Source organism: Aulonocara stuartgranti (assembly GCF_965226115.1).
Source record: "Aulonocara stuartgranti genome assembly, chromosome: 16".
Taxonomy (NCBI): Eukaryota; Metazoa; Chordata; class Actinopteri; order Cichliformes; family Cichlidae; genus Aulonocara; species Aulonocara stuartgranti.
Genome location: NC_138952.1, coordinates 23,359,826 through 23,387,802, shown reverse-complemented (window position 1 = coordinate 23,387,802; position 27,977 = coordinate 23,359,826). Strand labels below are relative to the sequence as shown.

Below are 27,977 nucleotides of genomic sequence, written 5' to 3'. Positions count from 1 at the left end.
AAAAAGAAGAAAAAAAAAGGCAAGGTGAGGTTTATTGAAGAATTCATGACAGTTTCTTTGCCTCTCGGTAGCCCTCGTGTTGACAGTCTTTTGTTAAAACACAGTGATGCACACATTATTGTAGAAGTCAAGACTCAGCACCTGAACGTGCTTTACATTAGATATCAAAAAGAAGCTTTTATCATAACTCTTAATAAAAGAAACAAAGGCCATCTTTGGCACAAAAAATGAACATGATGGGGAAAAAAATGTATCTTTTTTGTGTTTTTAAATTACCAATATTTGGTAACTGTTGGAGTTCTTGTCATAGTAAAAACCAAAAGATTGCAAACAGATGTCACTTCATTTTGATTGAATGAATTTGCTTTTGGAAAACAATCACATCTTTGGTTCGGTGACCTATTTCTAAGATTCACAAATTCTGTAGTTAAGCAAAACACAGGCAAAAAGAGGCAGGGGAGTGGTGAAGAATGGATGTTTAACAATTTGTTGTTTGATATGTTTTCCTTTCTTAACTATTTAGAAAATCCCTGCTGTAAAGATGTGGCCATTTCTCCATAAAGTATGAAACGTTTGGCCTGAATTTGAACAAAATCGCATCAATTACAAGACAAATTCCCACCCTGACCGAGACGATCGGGCTCGATTCGTCAGCCTTGCGTGGAACAGCTGCTGTGCTCTGGGTAAAGGATCCCTAACATCAACACACTGCATTGTCTGCCACAGAACATGCCCACATGTACTGACATTTAAAAATAAAAAGTGAAACAGACAAATGTGTCATCGCAACTTGTCACCAAGGACGGAAAGAGTGATAGACACTGTTAGTGGGTACTTTTTCCCCCTCCCTTTGATAGACATCACCTTGGTTTAAACGGAAGGGCGTTTTCTCAAAGTGAAGTCAAGCCCAAGACTGCTTTGCTTTCAATCAGAACCAGTGATGGTGAGTCAGACACAGGGGTGGGCTAAAACAAAACTGAAAAGGGAGCCAGGGACACTCGCTGAACTCATAAAACTGTCTGTCCTTACAGCCAGGCAGTTCACATCACAGTGTGTGTTTGTGTGTGCCTATATACTGTATATATTACCCTGTATTAGGAGAGACTCCCTACCAGTGAATAGAACACTCAAGTGTCTTCAGGTTTTCTCCTTAATGCTGCTCTGCTCACCTAAACACTTGAGTTTTAACGCAAACATGCTGACGTGTGACAACCAGCAAAGCAACTGCCACTGTGTGTTAGATCTACAGGACTAGCTACCTGCATTCAACTGTTACACACAAAACAAAAGAGAAAAAAAAATCGCATACAGACTTTTTTCTTCTCTGAGAGAACCATGTGATGTACATTCAGATCACTCCTCCACCTTGGTCTGTTGTTCGGCGCCCGGGGAGTGTGAACTCTGTCTCAGTGTCTGATCTTTGTGCTAAAAGAAGGCGACACCGCGGTCAGTCACACAGGAAACTGAAAAGGCAGACAACCACACATCCTGCCTGAGCTTTGGAAGAAACACTTCCTCCTTAAAAGTAGCAAGTGCAAGTACTAAAGCTCTCTCACGTGAAGGCAGTGAGGCGATGCCAAGAGATAAACATGATACTATATACGTATCCGCAGAAGTTTAAAGCCTAATATGGCAGATGTGTGCTCAGATGTCTCTGTAGGTGGGCGAGGTGGGGAACGACACATTTTCACCGTGATCTTTGGAGAGAAATTACATTCACAAAAATTTCAAGTGAATTAAACAGAAGTAACAAAGCAACATCAATAGCCTGAGGCTGCGCGTCCATCGCAGACACAAGTTTGAAGATATCAAAAACAACGCGATCTTCACTCCAAGATCAAAGACACTGGTAATGGCTATAAGTTGACCCTGAGGTCCAAAAGATTATTTGCCAATAGGCACCTTCTGTTCACTACTTTTGTAGTGTTGCTGAGAATGAAGGTAGTGCTCAAAGAACAAAAAAAACATTGCAGGAGCAGATCCGTTTCTCACTCTCACCAAAAAAATCTCAGAAGTGAAGGATGGTGTGCATCTTGATCTCACCTTCAAACTGGCAGTGAAATGGATGAGACGAACAGTGGCTCCAATGCACTATGGGAACGGTCTGTTTGCTAATACAGATGAAACTCTCCTCCCACTACGCTATTATCTTCTGACGAATGTCACATAGATATTTCCCTATACAGTCTGCGCGTCTCCACTTCAGACAAAACACATTTAGAAAGAAAAAAAAAAAATAGTGTACAGCTCTTGTACAGCATTACAACAATGCGGTGGAACTCAGCAGCTTTCCACAAAACAGTCTTCATTTGTTCATTTTGGTATCTGCCTGTGCTTCTGGCCCACAGCAGCCGGCACCCTGGTTGCCATCAGGGCTTTTTGGCTGCTGTTTTGGCTTTCCCGTTGGGCCCTGTTTTGATCTGGGTCATCTCTACATCTGTCAAGGCGTCAGGAGGAAGGCACGAGCGCATGCGTTCAATGGTTCTCTGGTAAGCTGCCCTCTCCTGCTCCAGAGAGCGAATCATGTGCTTCATTTTGCTCTCCCGAGAAAGGAAGTTCTCCATGCTCGTCTCCAGAGTCTGAATCTTTTGCCGCGCAGCCTGGAGGACACAAACATTGTATGTTAGAGCACACAGAGTACAATGTATAGACTAACATTTAAACAGGAGGTGAAACTAATACAGGTTACAAAATACAGTTACAAAATCTCAGAACTAAACTAAAAGTCTAAAAAGGAAGAATTTGTAACTTGTAGTCACACGATAGCACGTGACCTTTTTAAAAGTGCAAATCAAATATGATTTTATTTCTTACAGAATCACAAGCACTTGTTAAATGTTGTACGAGCAGATTTCCAACACCATAGGTGTGACTCAGACGAGACAGATGGGACAGTAAATAAATATTTCTTTAACGTGTATTTATATGAAGACCATCAGGTGTGACTTTACTGGTTCTACTTTAAACATTAGTGAAGCGATATCTGCAGAGCATGCAGCATTTAGTCCCTTTGTCTTACAAACACTGGTACTGTGTTTTTAACTTGTGTTTTAGTGCCATCTATAGGTAGTTTTAGGTACTACTACTGGCTTCAAAATTGTCTCCACACAGTGACATTGGGTTAAAATGTTTACCTCAATTATATCATAGTCACGTCAAAATTAAGTAACACCCGGCAGGGGAGTGGGTGGGGCTGGGGTCTCATAGAGGTTTGAACCTTCACTTCCTTACCTGAAGTTTTTCCAGCAGCTCCATATTTTGCTTCTTCAACTGCGCATTTGTCTTCTCCAGCTTGTCAAGGCGCTCAGAGTCATCAGGCAGTGGTCCAGATTCTAACATCTCATCTTGTAGAACGTGGTACTCCACTTCGTATGCTTGCAGCTGCTTTGAGATGTCCATCTCCATTACCTGGCCATCAACAGACAGATAGATGCCACTGAAAGACAGCTCGTTATCGTACAACACTCTGGTACCAAAACATTAAGGTCAATGGAAATGCACCTGCATGGAGTGTTCATCAACAAATAGCCACAAAAAGACCAAAGTGATCTTACAAACAGCTTCAAATCACGTGGGCACCTTTCTGAGGTAAAAGCATATTCTGAAGCTTTACTGACACAGGCCAAGAGACTGGTCATCGACCCCCTGGCAATCACAAGTCGCTAGGGAACAAAGTGCATTCTTCGACACCAACCATGAATTTCAGTTATTTAGTGGTTGATGGATGTTGTAAGGATTTGAGCTTTGAGCTTTCACTAGTATCAAATTTGGGCCAGGATGCACTTCCAAGTGTTACTGTTTGTTTAATAATCTGGCACTGTAAAAAAAAAAAAAAAAAAAGGGCAGTTTGTGTACCTTAGCAATGGTCTGCTCCATCTGTGTGTGGCTGAGGGCGGGGAGTGTCGTTTTCAGATAGTCCACAATGCTCTCAAAGCTGTCACACTCAACTATCTCCCCCTCATGGCTGCCCAGCAGACAGAGGGCCACTTTAAAAATCACCTCAGACCCCTCGACAAACACAAAATCTGAAAAACAGGCAATACATAAACCAGTAGTGATTTACGATGTTTTTCCTCGAGCTGTAGGGCTTAGCAGACAATTCAATTATCATATCCAATTTTGCATGTGAGCAAACAAACCATTAATCTAAAAAGAAAAAGTAAAAAAGATATGTATATACCAAAGATCCGGGACACAAAGCCGAGTGGGAATTGCGAGGCAAAGAGCGTGAGGAACCACGGCGCGGCGTAGAGGCTCGGGCAGATCTCGTGCTCCTCAAAGTGGTTGTACAGCTCACGGTGATAGTCGTGCAACAGCCTGGTGAGCTGGTACATCTGAATCTGCACACACACATAAACACAGAAGCAGGTCAAAACATGCTGCGTCAAACTGGTATGTCAGGACTTGTTAACAGAATGTCACAGAGCAATCCAGGAATCACAAGCTGGCAAGCCAACTTTTATCCAAACACAGAGCCCTTTAAGTATTATTATTTCATAGACTTGCTCAGACATGCGTCACGGCCAGACATTTGATGATCTGTGCTCTTTAACAGCACGTTAGTCAAAAGTACAACCAATAGAAAAAGGAAGCAGAAGTTAGCTCAGGCTAAAATTAGACAGTTATCAAGTTTTACAATTTCCTGACAGTTAAAAAGAAAGCAAGTAATACCTTTAGCTCCCTCAAACTGAGCCACTGTGCAGAGAAAACAGACGAAACTCCTCCTGACTTTAAAAACTTTGGATTAAAAGTGTAAACCCTGCAGGGAAGAGAGACCTGGCTCAGCAGTTACCTGAAGCGGATTAAATATTACCACGCCTGCTGATGCTGTAACTGCAGCGAGGTCAGATGATGTTTAACAGATACAGAGCAGGAGTGGTTTGACTAAGAGGTGGAGACACTTAACTGCTGTTTGCTCTTGGTAGCTAATAAAACCCACACAAGGGTTCATGCAGCAGTAAGTAACAGCTAAAAGTGAATGTTTACAGCATTATAGCAGTTATGCAGTAACAAGCATTTGTTACTGTATAACTGTTTCGAATAGATTGGAATTTGTTTAAACTGAACGCCACCTTTGGCAATGGACATTTGCATGTGTAATTGTGCACAGCATTGTCTTTAAGGTCAGCGGTGGCACTGGAGCTTAACATTTGCAAATATTCCTGCAATACATAATGAACACAAACACTGGACATTGTGACAGAATAAGTTGTTCATTCCACCCACTGACCTGCAGAGAGACCATGTCGGGTCTGTACTGCCGCCTTATGCCGAGGTCATACATGAGAAACTTCAGCATGTCAAAGGCCTGCTCTTCACCCATGTGGAGGAGCAGAACTCCAGCCACAAAGCTGATACCCTGGCAGTAGCCAACCTGTGCAGCACAAGAATTTAAAAAAATGTTTAAAAAGGGGGTTATTGCAAATTTCACAACAATCATTACAGTACAGGCCTTAAAGTGAGCCACTGTGGGGATTACAGTATGTACCTCTGTATCCAGCAAAGAGTAAGCTTTCAGGAGGTTGTAAAGGGAGAGTTGTCCAGCGCCAAGCTGGGCTGAGAAGTACTGGTGGGTGGGGAAGGTCCGGCCTAATCAGAGAGAGATAGTGAGAGTAAATGTGAGAAAAATAACCAGGAATTGTTGTTTTCTGGTTAACACATTAAACTACGAGCAACAATACTGAAGTGACAGCTCTGAAAACAGTCGCCTTTGCTGAAGGACCAGCTGAGGCCATCTTCAGATTTCCGGCCTTCCTCAACATATATAATCATAAACAGATACAGCGTGTGTCATGTGAAAAAGAAAGTTTCTCTGTGAATTCCTGTCGAAAACTAAGCATAACCTTACTGTTCCCATTGGAATTCAGAGGTTCTGTAGCAGCCAGAAGCTAATTAATATATATATCAGATGTTTATATCAGTTTGCTGGTCTGGAGCTTTCAGGTGTGTGTTAACACAATACCACAATCTTCCCAGGAGTGGACGTACCAGCAAATTCACCAAAAGGTCAGACTATATAATGTTCAAAGAAGCTGTAAAACACCTGAGAGCTTAATCTCAAATCTTACAGGCCTCAGTTAGCATGTTAAATGCTCGAGTTCATTACAATCAGAAAAAGAATGAAGTATTGCAGCTTGTTTTGAAAGGTTTCCCAGACTTCTGCAGTCCTTTGTCCTTTGGCCATAATGCACAGCACCACATTTGGCAAAAACCAAACACAGCATATCAGCACAATATGCTGTGAGGGGTGATGATTTGGGATCGTTTTTTAGCCACAGGACCTGGGCACCTTGCAGCCAAACAAAGTATTCTACAGTCAAATGTGAGGTCAAAACTGAGCCATGCAACAGGGCGATGATCACAAGCACACAGTCAAATCTAGATCTTACACCAGATTGTTCATAAACAAATGCCTGAAAACCCCAATGAAGTGAAGCAACGTTGCAAAGAAAAGTAGGCCAAAATACCTCCACCCTAATGTGAAAGACTGACAAACGTATACATGTTAAAGGAGAGTCTACAAACTGAATCATGGGGTGTACTTTCTTTTTCACATAGACACAGAAACCTTTCTACATGCATAGATTGTATCTGTATCTTCGATGAAATTCGTGGGTTTTTGTGGTCCTGTGCACACCTAAATCGACCAGAATGGCATGCTGCTGTGCGGTGAGCTGCTTGAGGAGGTCATGGTAGTGGGTATCCAGGGCTAGCTGACGTGGCGGGAGTCTGTGACGCAGCCGGTGCTGATGGGAAAGAAGCAACCAGACTTCCCCGCGTCTGCTCTTTGGAACTCCTGCACACAAAAAACCACAACAGAAATAAAAGAAACAATGTTAACTTACAATGTTTTTTGTCCTGTGGGGAGTTTCAGATTTATTTATAGCGCTGTTTACATGCCACTGGTGATACGGTTTTCTTTTTTTCTTTTTTTAGTGCCTCTCACCTTGGCAGAGGGCACGATACATTTCTTCCTTGTCTTGTGGGACCGTTGTTCTGCCCGGGGCTGTCAGTTTTCTCTCCCACAAAGCCTGTGCATCTTTGGAGCACTCGCTCACTTCTTGGTAGTTAAGCTTCATCTTGCGGATGTGCAGCTCATCTCGGCTCGCTGCAACAGAATGTATATGAATATATATATAAATATCAGTATAAAAAGCGACCGACTCATATTTAATACATTAAAGTCCATTAAAGACTCAGTTTTCAGAAAGAAACAAAAAATGAGACTAAAGGCCAACAACTTCGAAATAAGCCCCTATAACTTTGGATTTGTAGCAAAGAATAATGACAATTAAAAGATTTCATGTTCCAGAGAAAGCGTGGATACAAAGCATCACGGCTTCAACCTTTAATCACTGGATAACATGGAAACCCTTTTCACATAAACGCAAGCCACAATGGGCATGGAGAAACTTACAACAGCATAATGGGAGCACAAAAAATAACAGAAATCATAAAGTATGATCACCATGCACGCAAAAAAAAAAAAGCTGAATCGAATGGTACAATAACCAGCCACCAGACGCATGCAAAAACATCTGCTTTTATTTTTATCCCAAATTCTCCTTTTATGTTGCTTACCTTCTATTAAACAGTTATTCACAGTTAGGTCCTCAGACCAGCATTGATGTCATAGTAGCAAACAAAGGGAAAGAGATGTGTTGGTGTTCAGAATATAAAAGCGACACATAGTACTTCTCCTGTCTGTCACTGGAAGCAACATATTTATTAGGTCCATGGTTTGATCTGGGCATTTACAAAATATTATGATCTTAGGTCTTTTCTTTAGCATTTTAAAGGGTAACTTCATTAATCATTCATTTATAATAAGATAGCTGTTCCCAATCGCCAAAAATAAAGCCCCAAAAGCCCCCAAAATAACCCACTTGATGTCATTTTTTAGCCATTTGTTTCCTTGGGTTTGCAAAGCTGCATCTGGACAATCCACTGTAGCACTACTGGTGCTATTATTTCAGTCTTTTTATAAAGGAAAATTGCAAGACTTCATTGTAAGCTACACTACCGCTTCTACATAAGTTTGTCTATCTGAAAGTGCTGCAAAACCAAAACTAAATGTAGCTTTGCTCAAGTGTCCCAAAACCAGTATGGCGTTACCAGACTTCTGAAAATAAACATAAAAATGAAAGAGCTTAACGAGCTGCTAACCTCAGCTCCTTTATCTCTGTCCATGATCATAAAGCTTCAGTTGGGAATGACAAGACTTTAAAGATTGGAGTACGGGGTAAGGGTTGAGTGTAAAGTTTAGATGACAGGTGAAGTAAAGAGACAGGAGTTTAAATTATTACTGTAATAAATATCTTCCTAGCTTAATATAACTTAACAATGATATCCAAGCTTTCAAGTTATAGATACTAACAGTTACTGAGGGGAAAAAAAATACTTATATACACTTTGACGTCTTTTGCGGTAATATCAATATCAGTCATAGTACCAGGCTCCACTCAAGTTCACTATACTTTGTGTAGAATTAACTAGTTAGACGCACCTTCAAGTCTCTGATTCTCCTTCTCCATACGCAGCAGGAGGATCTGTTGGTGGATAGCTGTCCTCCAGAGAGCCCGGTAGTCAGCTGCCGTCCTCTTTGACTTCCTCTCTGACCCAGGGTCGCCTGCCTGGGGCAGCAGCTGACCCAAAGGGTCCAGAGATGAGGCACGAGGAGAGAGAGGCAACAGCTCCCTGTTTTCGGAGTCGTCTGAAACACAACATCCAACACATGGTAAATATAGAAAATATATTGTTAAGTCAAAACTTTTGGGACAATGAATGCTAGAAAATAAAGATGGGCTTTCTGCAGTGATAGTTCACAGATTGTTAGCACTCAGCTCTGCAGCTGCACACAGGCATTCAGACTGCTCTAGCTTCTGATCTGCTTTGGTTTTACAGTGTATTAACAGTCTCACTGCTCCCATCAATGCAGCAAAAAACACAGCAGGGAGCTCCAATAAACCCAGACCAATTTTAACTGAACAGAAGGACAAAAAAAACAGAATCACTTCTTAGAGACAGATGTTTGACTGTCAACATTGGAGACAAAACTCAAGAAAGCAGTCAAAAAAATGAAACTGTTTTTTCTGGCTTCAGTCAGAAAATATTCTAACTATATATGACTAAATCAGTCGTAAATAAAAATCATGATACAATTTTGCAATGCTGCTTGGTCAAAAACCTTGTTAGAGACTTATTCATGGGGGAAAACAATGGTACAAAGCTACTTGTTCTCCCTTTGCTCTTTTTCAACCCTCAGTCTTTGCATATAAGCCTGGAATTTAAAAATCTGTTTGAGGTACTGTCATTTCTTAGAAGAAGATTCGATCTGCCTTCTAGTAGATCTGTGGATTATACAAAGCTTTTACATTGTGTTTCTTGAACTCTTACAAGGATCGAGTTGCCAGACCTGTGTGCGGCATGGATGCAGATGGCTTGTTCATTGGCGATGCGACTCTAAGAAAGATCTTCTGTCTCCAGGAGACCCTGCGTGGGCTCAGAGGGAGACCCCCGCTGAACGAGTCACTGCTACAGCCAGACAGAGTCCTCTTCCTGCCTTCGCCATTGCTACGAGAGAAAACAGCAGCGTCAGTGACACCTGATAAACGAGTCAGGTGTCAGCTTACACAGACTCTCTTTTCAGCACACTTTTACAAAAGCAGACACACAAACATAAGCACACATACACACAATGGTGGTAAAATAATACAAGCTCTCTGGACTGATAAAAAAATAGCCAAGATGAAACTTCAACATACTGCGCCAGTCACTAACTCCTTCCCAGTGTAAATGTTAATAAAGTAGCAAAGTCAGCATGTAAAAGAGAAACATCGGCCACAGCTGAGGTGCATGCACGTGTGTTCATCTGCTGAAAAAGAAGTTGGTTTAGTAAGTGGAAATGAAAAATCAGAACTGAAAAACTTCCCCACCTCGTAGCAAATGTTTTCCTTCCAACTCAGGAAATAAATGCCAGTAAAAGCTGACCGTGATGAACATTGTTGCAAGCTTGGCTGGTGCTGCTGAACTGAATACCGAACGTCCCATTTCTCATCCATGTCAACAGAGGTTTTCTACACAAGCGCACAATTACCAGCCTTGCAAGAGCAAAAGTGGGTTGTGAAAATTTAAGCAAATTTTAATTCAGTTCCTTTGAAAGTGCAGATTGCATTCTTTAGTCTGCACAAGAACAGAGCTTTTTCGCTTCTCGCTCAGTGTCGCTTAAACAGCTGGCGAGCTTGTTTAGCACACAAGAGCCCGTCGGATCACGTGGGCAGTGAAAAACAGGAAGTGACCTTGGATTGAAACAAATGGCACTGAGAAAACAATTGTTCTACACATATAACACTGTCTCTTTAACAGATTAAAACTCTTCCCCTGACCTACTACCTCTTGCTATGTTTTCATGCTCGCCAAGTCCCTAAGGGGCAAAGTTGTCATACAGTGCAATCAACAAAGCAAACTAGGCTGCGAGCACGTTGGAGTATTTAGATCAAGTGTCTCCAGTGCTGTGTCATTTAAACTTCTCATTCATCATCATTGTAAGCTGTGCTCAAAAACTTGCTCCTACTGCTGCACCATCAGGTATCAAACACACTATATTTGCTTATTTGTGAAGCTAACCATTAATAGCAACTGCTGAACATAAACGTATCAGGGAATCTTATTAGCATGACGAGTTAGAGTAGCAACTCTTGCACCAGTCAGGAAGGATGAAGGTTAAAGCTGTGAGACACAGTTATTAAAGCAAAAAGCTTGCAATGCACATGCAAATGCAACAAGGGAGGGATGCATCAGCATCCCCTGCTGAGAGAAACAGGAAGAGGATGGCTCCAGCTGCATACATGGTGTGGAAAAAAATGAAAAAGAATTTTATCCTAAGACAAATTTGCTTTGGATATACAGAAAAAGAGATACAGGGCAATAAAGCTGGGTGTTAAAAAGGTGTTGACAGCCAATGGGAATACTGCTACTGCCAGCAAAGAACAGCCTGTCCCTCCCACCCATCTCATTCCTGATGAAGTCCCCGGTATGGGGTGCATTTCAGTCTAAGCAAGGGGGGTTGCCTGAGCACCCCCCTCTCACCTCTTGAGGCTCCCACTGTCTGGAAGGGAGTTCAGGGAACCCAGTGAGCCCTGGTAAAAGCTTTTCAGGAAAGTGGGAGCAGTGAAGGAGGAGGGGAGGCTGAAGGTGGAGGAGGAGGACTCGCTCTCTGAAACACTGCGTGTTCTTGAAACAGCCACGGGACTGGGCGGGCCAAACATGAAATGCCCACAAATAAAGAAAAACATTACACAAAACAAAGAGCTTTCGGTCCAAGCACAGAAATGAATAAGGGAAAAAAAAACAAGTGGGGAGCTTATGAGGGATCAAAACAGTGACAGGAAACTTGTGATGCTATTGTTCGAGGACAGCGGGGCAGAAGGTGAAGAGATTATAGACTGATCAAAGTGCTGCAAATAGATTACAATGTCTGTGCACACACACTGTTGACGCGATTAAAAGAAAAGCAACCAGTTCTAATGATTAAGTTAGCATTAGCCATATCTTCAAACAAAACACAAAAGCTCAATCCAGCAAAGGCGGAAAGGGAGGGGATCTGTATAACTGCAAAAAGGAACAAATTATTAACTCCTGCAAATATCACCAAACAGACGCAGAACCCTTCTTTAAAACTGCAGAGGGTGATTAACTGTAAACTAGCTTATATTTACCTGCTTTGCAGCAACTCTGGGTTAACGGATTGCTGCCTGCGAAGCAGAGTCTGTTTGTTCTGTATTGGCAATTGGCCGTCGAAGGAGATGCGTTTTTTCACAGGTGGATGGCTGAAGGTGTGAGCGCGCCGACGAAACTGAAAGCCAGCTTCCGGGTCTTCGTCCGGGAAGGCAGGAGGGGAACCTGGGGGGGAGTGACCAGGAGATTCCTCATCCTGCTGAAGAGGACAGAATGTGTAAGGCGGGAAGCAGTCAGTCATATTTATGACTTCACTGTTTTCCAGTGATGCATATTTAATGACATTTTATATATATATATATGCATACACACACACATTTTTTTATGAATGGCTTAAATTTCTGTGGATCATACAATCAAACAAAAAGTCAGTGACAGAAGGCAAAAGTCAAAAAGTGAAAAATCAGTCCATGTTTCACTGGAAGTTAAACCACACGACACAGCTCACAGCCAAGTTAAACACTCAATCGCACACTCACCTATTCAACCCACAGCAAGCCTCAGACCATGGTTCAACTTTATACTCCACGCTATCACTCCGTGCTGCCTCATGTCTGGTGGCACAACTCCCACATCTATTGTATTCTAATGGCCAGTGTCCTGTGACTCACAACATCACACACCATTGGAGGGGAGGACCTCGGTGACACGCAACTGTACACGAAAGCCCTCCTATCTCCTTCCATCATGCTTTTAGAGACCTCCCTATTTAAGATCAGGGTTAGGTCATGCTGCTGCTTTCAATGCGCTCTTTTTTTTTTTAATGTAGCTGATGACATTAAAAAATTGAGGGCTACAGCTGATGACATTATAGACTGGAAAGAGGTCTGTTTGCAAATCACGCTAGACGATGATGTCATCTAACAACCTGATGCTGTTGTTAATTTTAGGAAAAACTGATGATAGAATTTTACTCAAATCAGAGACTTTTGCAGTAATCTCTCTTACGTCAGGGTCGAGAAGACAAATCCAGGCCACACGTGGCTCAGCAGATGCGTAACTGGACATCCTGAGTGGGATTTCCTTTTCACGAGCTCATCACATCCTGACAGAATCCCCACGAGACTACTTACTCATTTAATCCCAATCAAAGCAACTTTTTCCAGACTTTTTAAAGACATCTCAATGACAGAAACCTTTACTTGAACCTCATAAATTAAAATGATATATGTCACTCCATGATAAATGATCGCTTACATTTGTTAAAACCTGCAATAGCCAGTGTGGCTAATCATAGATAAAAGAAAGAGAAATAATAGCTTAATAAATTCCCAGACACTTGGAGCTGCCATTTGAAGACTGGTATTAATAATCGTCCTTACTTGGCGGTTAGTATTCTCAATAAATCTGATATGACAGTATTAACACATCCGGTGAAAAAAGTCACACATCTGCTACAAGGAGAGAGTATTTCATACTTTTGCGGCCTCAGTAAAACAAGTAACACTTCTTTTCTGTAGTTTTAACCCTTTAAAGTCTGTTTGCAGGTCTCCAGCAGGTTTGTGACTGTAGAGGCCGTTGTAATAATACCAAATTAAAATCATGATACAACACCAAATATTGCCTTTCAAGCTTATTAGAATTGTACAGTCTCTGTTTTTGCCTTATATGCTGTACTTTCATTGTATGTTTCACTGAATCACTATGGTGATTTCCCATTTTCCTAAAAAAATATGAAAAATGAAGGACGGCTCGAGACATTTGCACAATATTCTACAGCATGTGCTTTATGATGTGTTATATAACAATACAGTGGTTCCTCGTTTATCACGGGAGTTGCGTTCTAAAAATAGCCCGTGATAAGTGAAATCCACAAAGTAGCCAACGTTATTTTTTTTTACAATTATTATAGATGTTTTAAGGCTGTAAAACCCCTCACTACACACTTTATACACTTTTCTCAGACAGGCATGAACATTTTCACACTAATCTCTCTTGTTTAAACACTCTCCAAGTTCTAACCTTCGTAGAAAATTAAGTCCAGTATTATAGAATGAAACCAAAGTGCAAAATGTTTTGTCAACATATTTGTGTTTGTTGATCAGAAAACTTACAAACATACAGTGCAGCACTTCAGAGTCACACTGCTAGCGATTGAAGATTTATGTAAATTTGACAAGCTGGACGCATTCTGTACTGTACAGAAGACACGGCACGAGATTGATTGACAATGGTCTATAGGCAATCAGGATGCAGAACACAATGCACGGTAAAAAACAAAAAACAAAAAAAACAAAAAAAACCATGCAAAAAATCCAGCATCCCTGTGCTGCATCGGCATTTTAGTTACAAATGCGTTTGCTGCATTTCAAAGAAACCTCTTTAATTAATTCTAAGTATAGAATTATAAAATAATTGCTACACCAGCCACAACTTTATGTTGGGTTTGGTTTAGCCTAACCTAGCCTTTAGATTGTAAATTGGGTGCCTGGCACTCAATTGGTTAATTTGCTTGTTTACTTGTTCATCGTAGCAGCGTACTGCTAAACCCATCATGACTGATGAGGAGTCAGAGGGACCATATCACGCTCTCACTCCACATTTTGCACAGCAGTAACCACAAGGGAGCCAACAACCTTAAACGGCTCACTAGCATCTCTGTACACACGTTCCCTCTTGTACTGTTCTGCCTTTTTGTCAGTGCAAGCTTGATCACAAAACTATGTGGGGAAAAACGCAGCACAAAATCGTTTCTCCTCATGCGAAGAGGACTGTTGGCAGATCCACCTACTGACACTGATGAAAGTGAAAGTATTCTTATCGACCTGCCCCTTTCCCGAGGACACAGTTGGAATATAGCATGCTTTTAGATGCCACGGGGTAAGAGTGAGAAGTCTCAGAGTCCCCCGACTGAAGCTCTGGGAATTCTCATGTTCATCCTCAAGGACACTTACTCTTTCAAAACTGCTCATGCTTCCCATGCTTCCCAAGCGGCCGCGCATTCGACTGGCGCCCTGGTGACAGAGATGATTGTACAAAAGTTATAAAAACACAAGTGGGTAAATTTAAAAAAATAAATAAATAAATTTTAAAAAAGTAAAAACACTCTTTTTTTTCTTTTACACAATTGTTTCTGACAAAAAGAAACAGCGATTAGATTAAGAGTGAAGCAGAAAGAAACAAAGGGAAAACGTTTCCTTGCTGCCTAACAGCATTATTGTTCAGCTAAGTCTCTAAGATAATAACAGATGGCAGCAGAGTTCTCCTGGACGCCTCTGCTAAGGAATTATTCTGCTGTCTCACTGGCAGATATGGGTCAATCCAAATCCCTGTGATGACAGTGACACAGAAACAGAAACCTAGAAGACTAGTAAGAGGTAAACATCATGGCGGCTCTACTTTCTGTCCGTTGCGGAGACATAAAAGACAGGGATAAACTGGGGGAAATAAGTAAATGGTTATAATAATATAACGGCAGGAAATGGGGAAGATAAGGCAGTGGCAGAAAAGGAAACATGTTTAAAAAGACCCACCCTTGCAAAGATATTCTCCAGAGAGCTAGTGAGGGATGAACGCGCTTTATTCTTAAAAATGTCGAGCTTGAAGCGACTGCCGGTGGCTGTGCCATCTCCTGCTGCTGAGCTGTTTGCTGCATTCTGTTAGACAGCAAAAGAAAAAGATTTAATTAACAAGACTTCAATGAATTTAATTATAAACCAAAACAGGTTCACTGTACGAATACAGTTGCAGATCCTGTGATAAAGCCTGCAAGAAACAGCCAATAGCTGCTAACTGCTTTAAAAGAAGTGGTGCTGCTGCTGGAGACTGCGCTATGATTGATAATATTTAGCATGCAGATCGCTCAGGGTATATCATTCCAAAGCAATTATCCACAATCCTCTCATACTTTAAATGTCGTGTTTCCCCTCTCAGCAACTCACAGAACGTAAACAGCGGTTCATTGTAGGTCTCAGGGAGAGAGACATCTACATCTATACAAAGCAACAAGCTTTACATTTAAGACAGCAGCTAAGGAGTTCTTTTACCATCAATATTTCTACACAATCCCTTTATCAACACAAAGTCCAAAACAAAACCTTAGGATACGGTCTAAGAAATTCAAATTTTATGCCATTTCATGCAAGCGATTTTCAGAACCATCAGGGGTCTGAATTGACGTTTCTCAGATTTCATGTTAAGGACCACTAGAAACATTTTAAGGATCCAGCCTGTCTGTTTGTTTTTGCTTTTCAAAGTGAAATTTAGAGTAAAACCAACAAATCGATCGACAACTGTGATGTCGCCAAGTGTTCTCTATTCAACAGAAACACCACTTTGCTGGAAATTATTTCTGGACCGTAAGCTTTCTCGTGCCCTTACCTTAGGGGCCTCTCCAATGTGGAGGTGGGACTTTTGTTTGGTTTCACAGAGCTGTCTCAGATGAAGAATCACAAGCTCATTCTCCTCCTGGTCTGACGCAGGCTTCAGTCTCTGCAGAAATGAATGCACAAACACTCAAGTGTGAATCAACAGCTGTAAGAAATAATATGTTTGTATCAAAGTGTCACCTCCATTGCCAGACCTGAACTCGCTCAAAAATCTCAGCTTGCTCATTGTCGGTCAGCTGGGAGAGATATTTCTGGATGGATAACTTTGCTCTAGGTGGGTAGAGACCTGGAAACAGAGAAGATGAAATAAGCTGTACTCTTTAACTTGCTTTAACTCTGAGAAAATTCAATATATTCATGAGTCAAAGCCGAGAGAAGTGCCGGATGTCTGATGCAGGTGACATGACCTACCTTCAATCCTCTCGCAGAGCTTGTGCAGGTCATGCATGGGGCAGGCTTCGCATAGCTGGATCTGAGTCTTGTTGCTTTGTAAGGCGGCTGCTGTACTGAAGGCCTGCTTCAGCGTCAGCATCACCTCGTCCACCTGACACGCACAGGCGAATGAACACACACACGCACAAAGAAAGAGATGTTTGCCACATGCACTTAAGAATTTCATTTTATTTACATAATTCCTGTGACTCACCAGGGATTCACTGGCACACTGGAAAATGTAGCACACGTACTGACTGGGACCAGACTCTGAGTGGTGCCGACAGATGAATCCAAAATGGTCAGTATGTTTGATACCCTGGGGATGGGAGCAAAAGACAAACTAGCCTCAGAGGCCTGGGATAGCTGTGGAACTTTATAGCACATCACCATAATGATGATTTAATTATATCATATTTAATTACTAAACAACCAACAAAGGTGAAAAGAAGTGTATTCTTACATTACTGACAAAGATCTGCCACTAAATTAAGGAATAAACACTAAAGGTCTGCTCTTGTGTAAAGATGAGCAAAGGCTCTCTGTGATTAGATTCCAGTTGCTAGGGCTGCAGCAGAGACACAAGAGAGACCTTTTCAGTAAACATTACAAGTAAATATACACCAACCTGACAGCACGATGAGATATCCTTGAAGTTCTTCTCCAGGACCACAGTTTTACTGTCAGGACTTATAAGGTTTACTTCAAAACGTCCAACCTATGAAACACGAGAGACCACGGTCACACAGAGTGAAGTAAAAACATGTAATAGATGCATGAAAAGTTCTCACAAAACAACACGGATGGGAGAGCATGTGTGTAAACACACTGGGATCTCCTGTGATGTTAAGCATTTTATGACTAGGACTATAATTATTCCGGGACCCGATTGGCAATAGAGATAAAAGACGCTCACGTGCGCTTTAAAATCAGGGTCAGCGAGTCTCCGCTAATGATTTTTCCTCATAATTGACTGCTACGTACAGTATCACATCGAGCGTTGTGCTCTAGTTTTTAAAAGTAGCTTCATGACGAAACAGGCATGGTGCGTGAGGAATGGCAGCTGGCTCACAGTGCGGCGCACATGTTTCTCATGAAGCAGCGACCGTGTGTTATCACAGGAGCAGTGGTGAAGTCAGTTTTTATTATTTTTTTTAATACCACAGGAGTTACGGCCTTATTAACTGGAACAGTTACACCAGGCCAAGCTGGTCTACACATTATAGCTGCCAGCCACGTGCACATAAAAATGATTTGCGGTGGTGTGAACCTCAGCAGTGAGAGTCTATGCAAAGGAGGCCTCCGTGACAAACAGCGCTGAGGCCAGCGACCATTTGGTTTTCTGGTGTAACAGATGGAATCAAGTTTTACAACACAAATTATGGTTTGGCATGAGGAGCTTAAAAAAATCCATCCATATTATTGAAAAGGGTATGTTTAGAGTGGAGTAAATCCAAAACAATGCAAAATAAGACACCCGGCCAGCCCAACTGTACACTGCGTGCACATACACGTAAGGTGGACATCCCTTTAAGCTCACTGCAAATTATTTATTAAGATATAAATGATGCCTTCAGGGCCCAGGTCAGTCACTTCTCTCCATACTAGACAAAGATTTTCATGTGAGAACACTGTTATTTTGAGAAGTGTTCTGCATCGAACCGAAGGAAAGAACTTGAACAGTCATTTGGACAAAGAGAAGAGAAGCGCTCTCACTGTGACACCAACACATTAGCAGCAGTACAGCACAGCCCTTTACTCCGTTCAACTTCTCCTACCTGAAAGAGCATAGTGCGGTTTTTGTCTGCATCCGAAGGCTGAACGTGATTTGGTGCGCTAGCGTGACGACGGCGTGTGGAAACCATGACGATGCCTTCTCCCGGCTTCCTCTGCAGACTCCCCACCATGCTGCTGCAGCGTGTCCGAAACTCCTGGGGCTCCTCGAATCCCGAGTCCTCCTGGATGGACTCGGGGAACGCTCCTCGTAGGTTGCTCTGACTGCCGCTGCTGAGAATACCTTTACCTGGATCAGACACATCAAACATGAACTCACACCTAAGTTTAGAAAATTACATCACTAGAACCTTTAGTCGCTATTGATCTAATGGATATACTCCAGTGCTGTTCTACCAAGTACACAGGATTACCCAGTTTGACTGAATCATTAAATTAACCTAGATTTTTCTACTGACCTCTTGTTTTTAGTAAATGGTTTACTTGCCTCCTGATGAACATAAAGTGATAATAACAGAGTTATTATAATTGTGTATTTTTTACTTAGTTTTTATTTTAATTTCATTTTCATCTTGTCTGTAATTCAGTTTAGTTTCACTTGATTTTCTTGGTTCAGCTTAGTTTTTGTTAGTTTCAGTTTTAGTTTTAGTCTTTTTAGGAAACTCAGCGACCGCATATATTACCATAAAAACACAGAAATTTTTGAAAGCATACATTTAGAGTTCCAATAAACACATCCATCAATGTCTCAGTTATAATCATGTTTTTACCAAACTAACAGATACTAAACCCAAGGATATTTCCTATAAATATTTTATCTTTATTACAGTTTTTTTAAGTCTAGTTCCTATTTTTGCTTGTATAGCCAGCAACTTGATAATTACATAAATGTGGATGGCTGCCACATTTTGTGAAAAGTAAGCGTGCAACTTGCTGTTTTCCATTTGGAACACTAGCCTGTCAACATAACAGCGAACACAGTGTAATACAAGGAGGTGCACAAACAGAATAATCCACACTGAGTCAAAGTGAGCACTGTAAACCAACCAATAGAAGAAACATTATAATCATTATTTGGCTGAAGCTAAATTATGCAAGCAAATGTTGTCATTTTGGGTGCAGAACAGACACGTCTGTAAAGTCGCTCTTTGTCTCCTTGTGTTTAAACTTGATTTTGAGTTGCAAATCAGCTTTTGTGTCCTTGCAAAACTGACAGTAGCAGCATTTACTTACAACAATGTGGGACATGTGAACCTGACCAGCCTTCAAGTTACTTGTTGCTGTGCACACACACATCATTTCAATAAAACTTTTCCTCATCATAAATTTGTTTGAAGCGTTCGTCCCCACCTGAGGTCACGTCCTCCCCTCCAGGACCTCTGGGGTCTTCCATAGTCTCATTCAGAGCAGAGGAGAGCGGGTCTCCTTCGCCTCCCATGAGAAACTCCACAGGGGGGCTCTCCGTGGATCCTCGTTGACCGTTGAGGAGTCGAACGCGTTTGCGCTCAATCTCGTGCTGGCGAAACTTGTCGATGCAATCATCGACGAGCGTGGATGGAGCCTTCTTGTATCCGACCGTCACCTGGGATTTTTGCAACACCAACAGCATTCATTGAAGCCCTTTTTTATCTTAAAAACACTCCATTCTAAAGGCATATGCACAGATTCCTACCTTGCCACAGTAAAGCACTTCAAACTTCTGGGAGTTGTAGAAGGCCTCGTCGGTTTCCTGTTTGGGTTTGGAATCTTCCTTAAGCGCTGTTTTGGACACTTGGCGAATGTTACTAATCACCTCAGGGACCTGTAAGCGAGGCAAGTGGAATGAAAGGATGTGATGAACAGGAAGACAGGAACAAAGAAAAACCATGACAAAAAGACTAAGGGAGGTCGAGGGGAACACCAGCTTCGCAGACATTGAAAGAGCACGAGTATAACATAACCCTAAAATCTAAGACAACGAAATTTCTAACTTTTCGTCAGGTTCTGTAAAGTATGAACATGAATAATGCTTCATGTCATTCTCAAAATGACAAATAAAAACTAAGAAGAAGTAAGAAATTAACAGTAAAAAAATTACGTGGAATCATATCAATACTGTTGTTTTGGTTATGCATGTTAAGACATAAATAAAATAAAACCATATTTAGACTTGAAATTTAAATAACTTGAAAAGAGCAAAAGATTTGAACAAAAACTATAACAATAGACGGACCAAAAGCTACAGTGGTGTCAGAGGTAGGCGTGCAGCCATGGGGAACACCCACTCTCTACAGCAATGAACAGAAAACAGAAGGCTGGGGGAAACTCGAGACTTGAAGGTCGATAAGCCTATTGCTGCTACACTGTGGCACTTAAACATTAGCAGGCAGCTAGTGTGTTAGTGTCATCAAAGCTTGATAACAGCTTGCTTTGATAACAAGTCAAAGATTTAAAAATTTTAAAAAAACAGGCAAAAGACAAGACAAAAAAAAAACCCACCATAATTTAGGCTTTGAATACTTTTACAATGGGGACCGAACAATAGCAGTGGAGTCAGAGAGCAATGAATCACCGCTGCACTAAAATTTTGGCAGCAAACAACTGACTGAAAGCCTCGACGCTAAAGCTCCCTAAAAGAAGCAGAGTGCCTGGAACTAATGCTGCAGCCAAGGTCAGCCAAATACTGTGTTTAAGACAACAGTGAGGGCTAGAACAAACAGCAGCTCCACAGACTGCACACATCAGATCAGATAAGAGCTGGATACAGGCGGTTGAACAAATATATTTCTAATGTGGACTGGAGAGGGAAGTTGTATAGCAAAGTACATGGCGCTTACTTCAGAGGTGTGACCAGAACAACAGAGCGCAGAGAGGGGAGGGCAGGCAAACAGGAAAAGAAAAGCTGTGAATGAACTCAAACATCCTGACAAAGCCCGTGTCTGATTTTCATAAAAGGCAATGAGATCAAATGCACGTCTGCTACTGGGGCTATTTTAAAGTCCCACTTTCTAAGCGCCTGCTTTCCCACCTCCCCCCTCAAGGCCTTGCGCTTTTCCTGGCTGGTGACAGAGCGTTGCCTTGAGATGAGGAAAAGTGGAAGTGGCTGGGGTGGGGGTGATGCTCAGTCCTAATCCCACACTCCAGAAACTGTGAATGATTTTCAAACTGTTGGCTGACTTATTTCCAGGATAAAATAATATCGCGGTGATCATTTTAAGCTTCAGAAACAAATATCTGCGCTCTCTGTAAACGCGGGTTGCGAATAAATGAAAACGTGCTGTAATAACTTACAAGGGATGAAAAATAAACCACACATGGGATCTTGATGGCTACATTTTGTGTGAAAGTGCATTCTTCATTGGAAAAGACAGTGTTGACACTACGAGGTCGAGGTAAGCAAAAGGTCTTGTTGGCTGAGAACTACAGCTGGCCACCACAACACTTTGTCACAAAGGGAGGGGGAAAAAAAGAGACAGATTTGTCTAAACATTAAAAGGAGCTGCTTTATTATACATGAGTAAGATGATGCCGAAGCGTGCGATCAATTATTCCTTATCTACCCAATACAGAGTCGGCAAAGGTGTTCGCCTCTTGAAGGGAGACATGCACAGACAGGCAGGCAGAAAAGCTGTTGAGGAACTAAAGGAAAGCCAGCGTCCTCTTCCCACTAAAGCGGTTCTTTAAACTAGCGTAACATTCAGTGATCATAGGCTGGCTTCATTAAACGATATAAGCGACGGCGGTTGTGAAGCAATGCTTCTCTATAAACACCAGTAGCAGAGCAGAGCTTTAGAGCTTAGGTGAAAACAAACACGGGAATAGTGCCCTCTGAGCTGCTAGAGTCCTGAGTACTCTCAGTGCATAGCTCCCATCATGTCCAAGCGCTCTTCAAAAGCCCCTAATAACATCAGATCTTACAGTAGATGGCACATTGCTCTGCTGCTATTATCGGCAGCAATAAGCCAGACCGCTGAGAAGTTGCGGAGTCTCACGTTCGGCCACAATATCTGTGATTAGGCCTAATTAGGCTCTTTTGGAGGTGCACAGGTTATCACTGTGTCAATAAAAAGATAAGAATGGAAACAGAAAGCAAGCGAGAGATGAAACGTAATACCCCACGTCAGACCAGAAGCAATCAAAGATCGCATGCTTTTAAGTTAAAAGCATGCGATGCAAGTTCTTAGAAAGTTGCCCAAATTGAATAGAAAGACGGAAAAAACAAACAAACTGTAGCTTATTAACGTCATAACCATAAACTTCGATTTATGGAGTTGCTTTAAGGCCAAATATCCGTCTTTGTGTGGCTCTGGCTCTGCAAGGATTTGTTCTGATGCCACTTGACATTTAAAGTTTGACCTCACTGTAGCCTGTGCTTTTCCATGTGGCTGAGGACAAATGTAAGTTGAACAAAATTCATATTTGACCACAACAACAAGCAAGCAAACAAACAAAAATTCCTTATGATATCTTTACTGCCACAGTGACAAGATGTCACAACTGGAAATTGTAATGCGTCAGTAAAACGTCTATTTTTTTTTTTTTTTGCCAATACAAGTGTATATGTAAACATAGATCCTGGTAATTAAACAGCTATGGAGAGACTGTTTTTCACTTTGTTAGTGCTCTGATTTTACTGAAACTTAGGAGGGAACTCACAGCCATGTGCAAAAGAAACTTTTCATAGAGTTTTACGCAGCCCTGTGAAAAACTAAGTACACACGATCATTTTCGCAGCAACAACTTGAAGTAATAATTTTCTGTCTTGTATGACTTTATCAGTCTTTTGCATGACTGCAGAGGAATTTTGGCTTGCCATCTAAAACTTTGCTTCAGTTCAATGAGGTTTGCAGGCATTTATTTATGCACAGCTCTCTAAACATCCATGCCACAGAATTTCAATCAACCTGAGGTCTGGACTTTGGGTCATTGCAACACCTTTATTCTTGTTTTTCAGCTATTCTGTTATAGATTCGCTGCTGTGGTTGGGATCATTGTCTTGTTGCATGACCCAATTTTCAGCCAAGCTTTAGCTGTCAGACAGATGGCCTCACATTTCACTCCATAATACTTTGGTATAGAGAGGAGTTCATTGTGACTGCAAGGCGCCCAGGGCCTTTAGCTGCAAAGCGAGCCCAGATCATCACCCCTCCACCACCATGCGTGACAGTTGGTAAGAGGTGTCCATATTCTTCCAAATCAGCCATACTTGTTCAGTATTTTCTCTAATTACAGTCTCATATGTAGATCTTGGGTTTTTCTGCATTCTCTCTGAGCGTTGCATGGGGTGACCTTGGGGTGAGTTTGGTGGGGTCCCCACTGTGCACCTGGCTGCCTGTCCTGTCAAAACTCACTTTTTCACATGACTGTATTTGATCCGGTGACTTATCTGTCACACCAAATTACCAGACAAGCAGCTTGCTAATAATATACATTTTTATAAAGTTAATCCAAGAACTCAAGTATTCAAAGCTGCTTGCTATGCTTATCTGACATGTAACAACATATCAGTGACTGCAGACAGTTTCCCTTTCATTGTGAACTGTGCACAGAATATCATGATAACCGGTTACAAATATGTGGCCTCAGAAATCTGGTCACATTAACAGACAGACACTGGGCCACTTTTCCTTCTCTGGGCAACAGGTGCACGTAATATAAGAAAAAAAGCTTTTCAATTCCTGTCTTTGGCACAAAAGGGAAAGGCACTTGATATAATAGATGAAAAAACAAGCTCTGCACGGTTTGTAAAGCTGAATGGTAGACAATGACTTTTCCTATTTTAGTTTAACAGTGTGTGCCACTGAGACTGAAAATGAACATCACCCACAGCAGAGACAACAGGTTACCCAGTGAGTGATTCCACAGTGGTACTGTTCCAAGTCAGAGCAGAGGTTAAAAAAAAATGATGCAGGGGTCTGTGGTTTATGCTGTGCAGGCCTTGAGTGTGTGTTGCTGGCTTGATAATAGCACAGTGGTGTTGACTGGAGACTGTGCTGAATGTGTGCCTATCAGTCTCACAGACAAGTCAAGTAAACATCTCCCACTTCAACTGAAAAAAAAAGTTTCACTTGTGTCCAAATCTTCCCTTTGATGCTTTAGCAAAATATTATCCATGGCATGTTAATGTTAGTCTTGTTAACCCTAACAGTGAACGCGTGAGGACCGAGGCTGCATTTCAAGTCCAGGAGGTCAAACCTGATTTTTAGCACGATGACATTTGAAACACATACATGAGAGATGTCACGTTTGTAGGCAAACTGCATATTCAGGGCTATTCCTTTACCGTTTTATTTCTTAAATCCAAAAGGATCTAATAAGTTGCAGTGCTCTTGAAGACATCAAGAGTGTCTTTTCATTATAACCTTTCTCATCATTTTGATAGATGCCAAATCTCCTTACACAAGGAAGGCCTGTCATTTCTACAACTAAAAATAGATGTGAAACCATTCCTGCCAACCAAAAATAAAGCAATATTTTTTGTGTCTTCAAAGTCAGTTTGGAAAAAAGAGAAAACGCACAACGTGGTAGTAAGAATGCTCGCAATAAATGCTGTTTATGTATGGAAAATGGGACAAACAGACTGCTAGCAGTTGCCGCAACAGGGTGTTGTACATGGCAACAGAGTACTGGTAGAATTAGCCATGCATTCCACATGGTCCACCTTGCACACGTTGCTTGGGCTTGCTGGTTGCCAAACCAGTTCTCGTTGCGTAATAGTGATGAATGAGGTATGTCCAAGATACTTTTCTCACTGCTGCACACACATTCGGGCATTAGCAGAGAGGCCAGAGACCTCGAAAGTGTGCACGCCTTAAGCTTGCTGGCGCTTCTGCTCCTCAGTTTTCACTAACACACAAACATTGTGCTCAGCCCCCTGCACAGGAAACACGATACGGCACGGGCACACTTGAGATCAATGCAAAATGTGAGTATAACTAGATATGTGTTTGTGAACATTACTGGTGCACATTTCCTGAGTCAGTGGGAAAACAGGATTAGCATGAGTAGGGATGTTAGACTTCAGAATGGGTTGCATGGAATTAGGAATTGAGGTGGCACCAAGATTAAACTGCGTTTGTTTAAGAATCTTGTATAAATAACATTCTCTACCACCAAATCAGAGAAAAGATAACTCAGATAAACACTAGGGTAGGCTACTGAGTGCAGCAACTTCCTAAAAATATATGCTATGAACTGCTTTTCAGAAAAGAGCAGAAAGGATTACTACCAATATATATTTAATCACAGACTCCCACGTTCCTGATTTCTGGCTGTTTATTTCAGTTATTACTCAAGAGTGGCATGCTGATTGGCAAGTGAATGTGCTGACTCAATATTGTATTCAGTTGTTGTCACACCACAGACACCAGACACATGTCAGATCTACAGCAGCCCCAAGAGCGCCGAGCGCTGCAACTTCAGGAAACACAGTCCCATCTTCTCCAGTCTGACACATGACGCTGCAAAAGGGATAAACCGACACAAAGACAGAAAATGCCACTCTATAATGGGAGCTTTCAGCTATCATTTTCCCTTCGTGGTGCAAAATTGGTGAAACCATATGTCTTTTCTTAAGCTCTGGTGCACTGAGCTTCAGGGCCACTGTACTTAAGATCAGGGAAAGGCCAGGGATAGATTAACTTTGACCAAAAAAACAACAACAACAACACAGTACTGGGTTTGTCATGCCCACAATCTAGTGGCCTAAATACTTAATCCCAAAACAAACACATTTTGACCAACGATTGATCAAATATTGTGCGAGGTTGAGATTAAATTATACAGCTTTCACCTTGGAGACATTTCACTTCAGGCTTAGTTGGACATCTCATTGTTTTTCAGTTTACAGCTAATGACAGGATCAGTCCACCCTTAAAAAAATAGTTTGCCTCACCATGACATCATATTTAATTTAGTCACATATACTCAGGACGTTTGATTTGGATACTTGCTTCAGGTCTTCTTAGGTGTAAAAAAAATATTATTTAAAGCTTTTTTATAAGTGTGTTCCTAATGGATCACCGCGTTACTTTTTTTGGCCTGAGTTTTGGTCCATTCATGCTCATGGTATTGAAAACTGTGCTGTGCAGAGAGGAGCAGGCCTACCTGGTTGGGGTCGCAGGCCTTAAAGACGTGACAGGACATCTCGGACTCGGGGTTGTCGGGCTGGCCCCGCAGGAGATAGGCAAAATAGGTGAGGTCATTGCTGTTGTGAATGAAGCGAGATATGAGCTGTGCTTTGTGCTCGAATATGAACACTGAGGAGTTGTTGCTGGTGGTGGGGACACATCGGATGAAGGGGGGGCAGAGGACCAGATGAACTTCCCTGGGCTGCATCACAGGGCCGCAGTCGCCTTTCTCGCACCGCCTGCGGATCTCGGCCACCAGCCACGGCAGCATGGGTAGGGTGGTCCGCCTGTCCAGCAGGGACCAGCCGATGTAAGTGAGGGCGAACCTGTTGTCCGACTTCTCCTTCTCGTCGTGACTCTCCATGTTGACCCAGCAGACTTTTCGCCCGAAACTCGATGACAACAACACAGAGCAAATCCTACTTCCAAAAAAACAACAACCCCAAAACAAAAATAAAACACTATCAATATATCTTTCCCTCTTGCCACCGAGGCTAGCTGTAGTTGTGTTTAGTTTGCAACACTTTCCATGTCCACATCCATACACAAAGTTTACGCAGCGCTCAAACAAACCTCCAACATGTGCTCGCCCTTTCGATCAGCTGCAACTCTCCATGATGTTCAGTTTTTCCCTCAAGGATTAAAAAAAAAAGAACTTCGAGTGCTGTCTATTCGCTGTTTTACTCCCTGCTCCGCTCCACCGTTTGCTTAGGCGGAGAACCAAGCGCTAAACACCCCTGTACTATACTGTCCCAACCAAGATAGCTTGCCAAAAACGTGGCTTTGGTTGACTCCCGTGTAAACACAAGTCACCCAGAGAAATCTGATTTCTTTGACGCGTTGGACGTTGTCTCCGAATGCGCACGCAGGGCGGCGCATTTCCAACGTCCCGGTCCTGAAATCCTAGTGCACAAACGCTTCTTTGCCACCGGTGCGATTTCTCTCTGCAGATGAACAATAAAATACAGACACTGATGCTTGTTTATCGTCTTGCGGCGCAGTCTCCCGTCAGTGATCCTTCCTTCCACAACGCCTCGGAGGCGGAGCGGCTGCGCGCCTGTGACGAACCGCCCATCCATCCCATGTGCTGGAGGAGTGGGCAGCGCAGAGCCGCTGTGCGAAACGTGACAGGACGAGGCTCCGCCTTTCTCCACAGTACATTAAGTTTTACCTGGAAATGTTCTTTCTTCGTGGCACCGTGAGATGTGTTTTCAGCCCCCCGTGGCACAAGTGCCCTTGGTTCCAGCTCCCGTTGGTTGTAATTCTACCTGCCAACCGCCTCCATCAGGTTGAACCAGGGGTTGTAAAAACAAGCCCTTTGCAAAATATTATGTTTCGATAACATGTGCAATTTTTTTTCTTGCTAAGCAAAGTGAGTCCCGGCTGTTCACAAGTAGGTTAATCTCAGTCCCACCACTACTCGACATTCATAATCATATGTGGTGCTTTATGCACGGGAAGACTTCCCCTCAACTTAACGCTATAATATCCAAGCAGTCCGCCTATCCCCAAAATAGTACCTTAGCCATATATAAACTCACCAATGAAGCGGTAGCCAGGAGCTCTACAACCAAACAACCCCCGCGCTGATGGTGTGTACCTACTTTAAATGTAGATGCGTGCAGAATAGATACACAGC

The 27,977-nt window shown here is 42.2% G+C and overlaps 1 protein-coding gene across 4 annotated transcripts; it reads right to left on the bottom strand.

The window, feature by feature from the left end:
• Positions 1-14: 14 nt before the first annotated feature.
• tbc1d4 (TBC1 domain family, member 4) lies at positions 15-27,894 on the bottom strand. Of its 4 annotated transcripts, none has more exons than XM_082507741.1 (24): positions 27,880-27,894; positions 26,316-26,757; positions 19,903-20,031; positions 19,581-19,812; positions 18,275-18,519; positions 17,125-17,214; positions 16,711-16,815; positions 16,476-16,608; positions 16,259-16,350; positions 16,057-16,167; positions 15,210-15,332; positions 14,631-14,690; positions 11,718-11,935; positions 11,089-11,250; positions 9,416-9,573; positions 8,507-8,713; positions 6,947-7,108; positions 6,638-6,796; positions 5,489-5,589; positions 5,231-5,374; positions 4,181-4,340; positions 3,856-4,025; positions 3,232-3,408; positions 15-2,600 (listed from the first exon to the last, which is right to left on the bottom strand). In XM_082507741.1, the coding sequence occupies exons 2-24, from the start codon at positions 26,700-26,702 to the stop codon at positions 2,370-2,372; spliced, it is 3,756 nt and encodes a 1,251-aa protein (XP_082363867.1). In that variant the 5' UTR covers positions 26,703-26,757; positions 27,880-27,894; the 3' UTR covers positions 15-2,369. The 4 variants fall into 4 exon arrangements, with proteins under 4 accessions (XP_082363867.1, XP_082363866.1, XP_082363868.1 ...); XM_082507740.1 differs by lacking the exon at positions 27,880-27,894 and adding an exon at positions 26,912-27,631; XM_082507742.1 differs by lacking the exon at positions 27,880-27,894 and having other exon boundaries at positions 11,718-11,932; positions 26,316-27,631.
• Positions 27,895-27,977: the final 83 nt, after the last annotated feature.

What these genes read in the sequence shown, in the direction of transcription:
- tbc1d4 (XM_082507741.1), bottom strand. Translation starts at nt 26,702, where the DNA reads ATGGAGAGTCACGACGAGAAGGAGAAGTCGGACAACAGGTTCGCCCTC. An exon ending in AGATTTTTGAGCGAGTTCAG is followed by an intron (nt 16,168 to 16,258) that starts GTCTGGCAATGG and finishes TCATTTCTGCAG; the next exon opens with AGACTGAAGCCTGCGTCAGA. An exon ending in TGGAGCAGACCATTGCTAAG is followed by an intron (nt 3,409 to 3,855) that starts GTACACAAACTG and finishes GTTGATGGCCAG; the next exon opens with GTAATGGAGATGGACATCTC.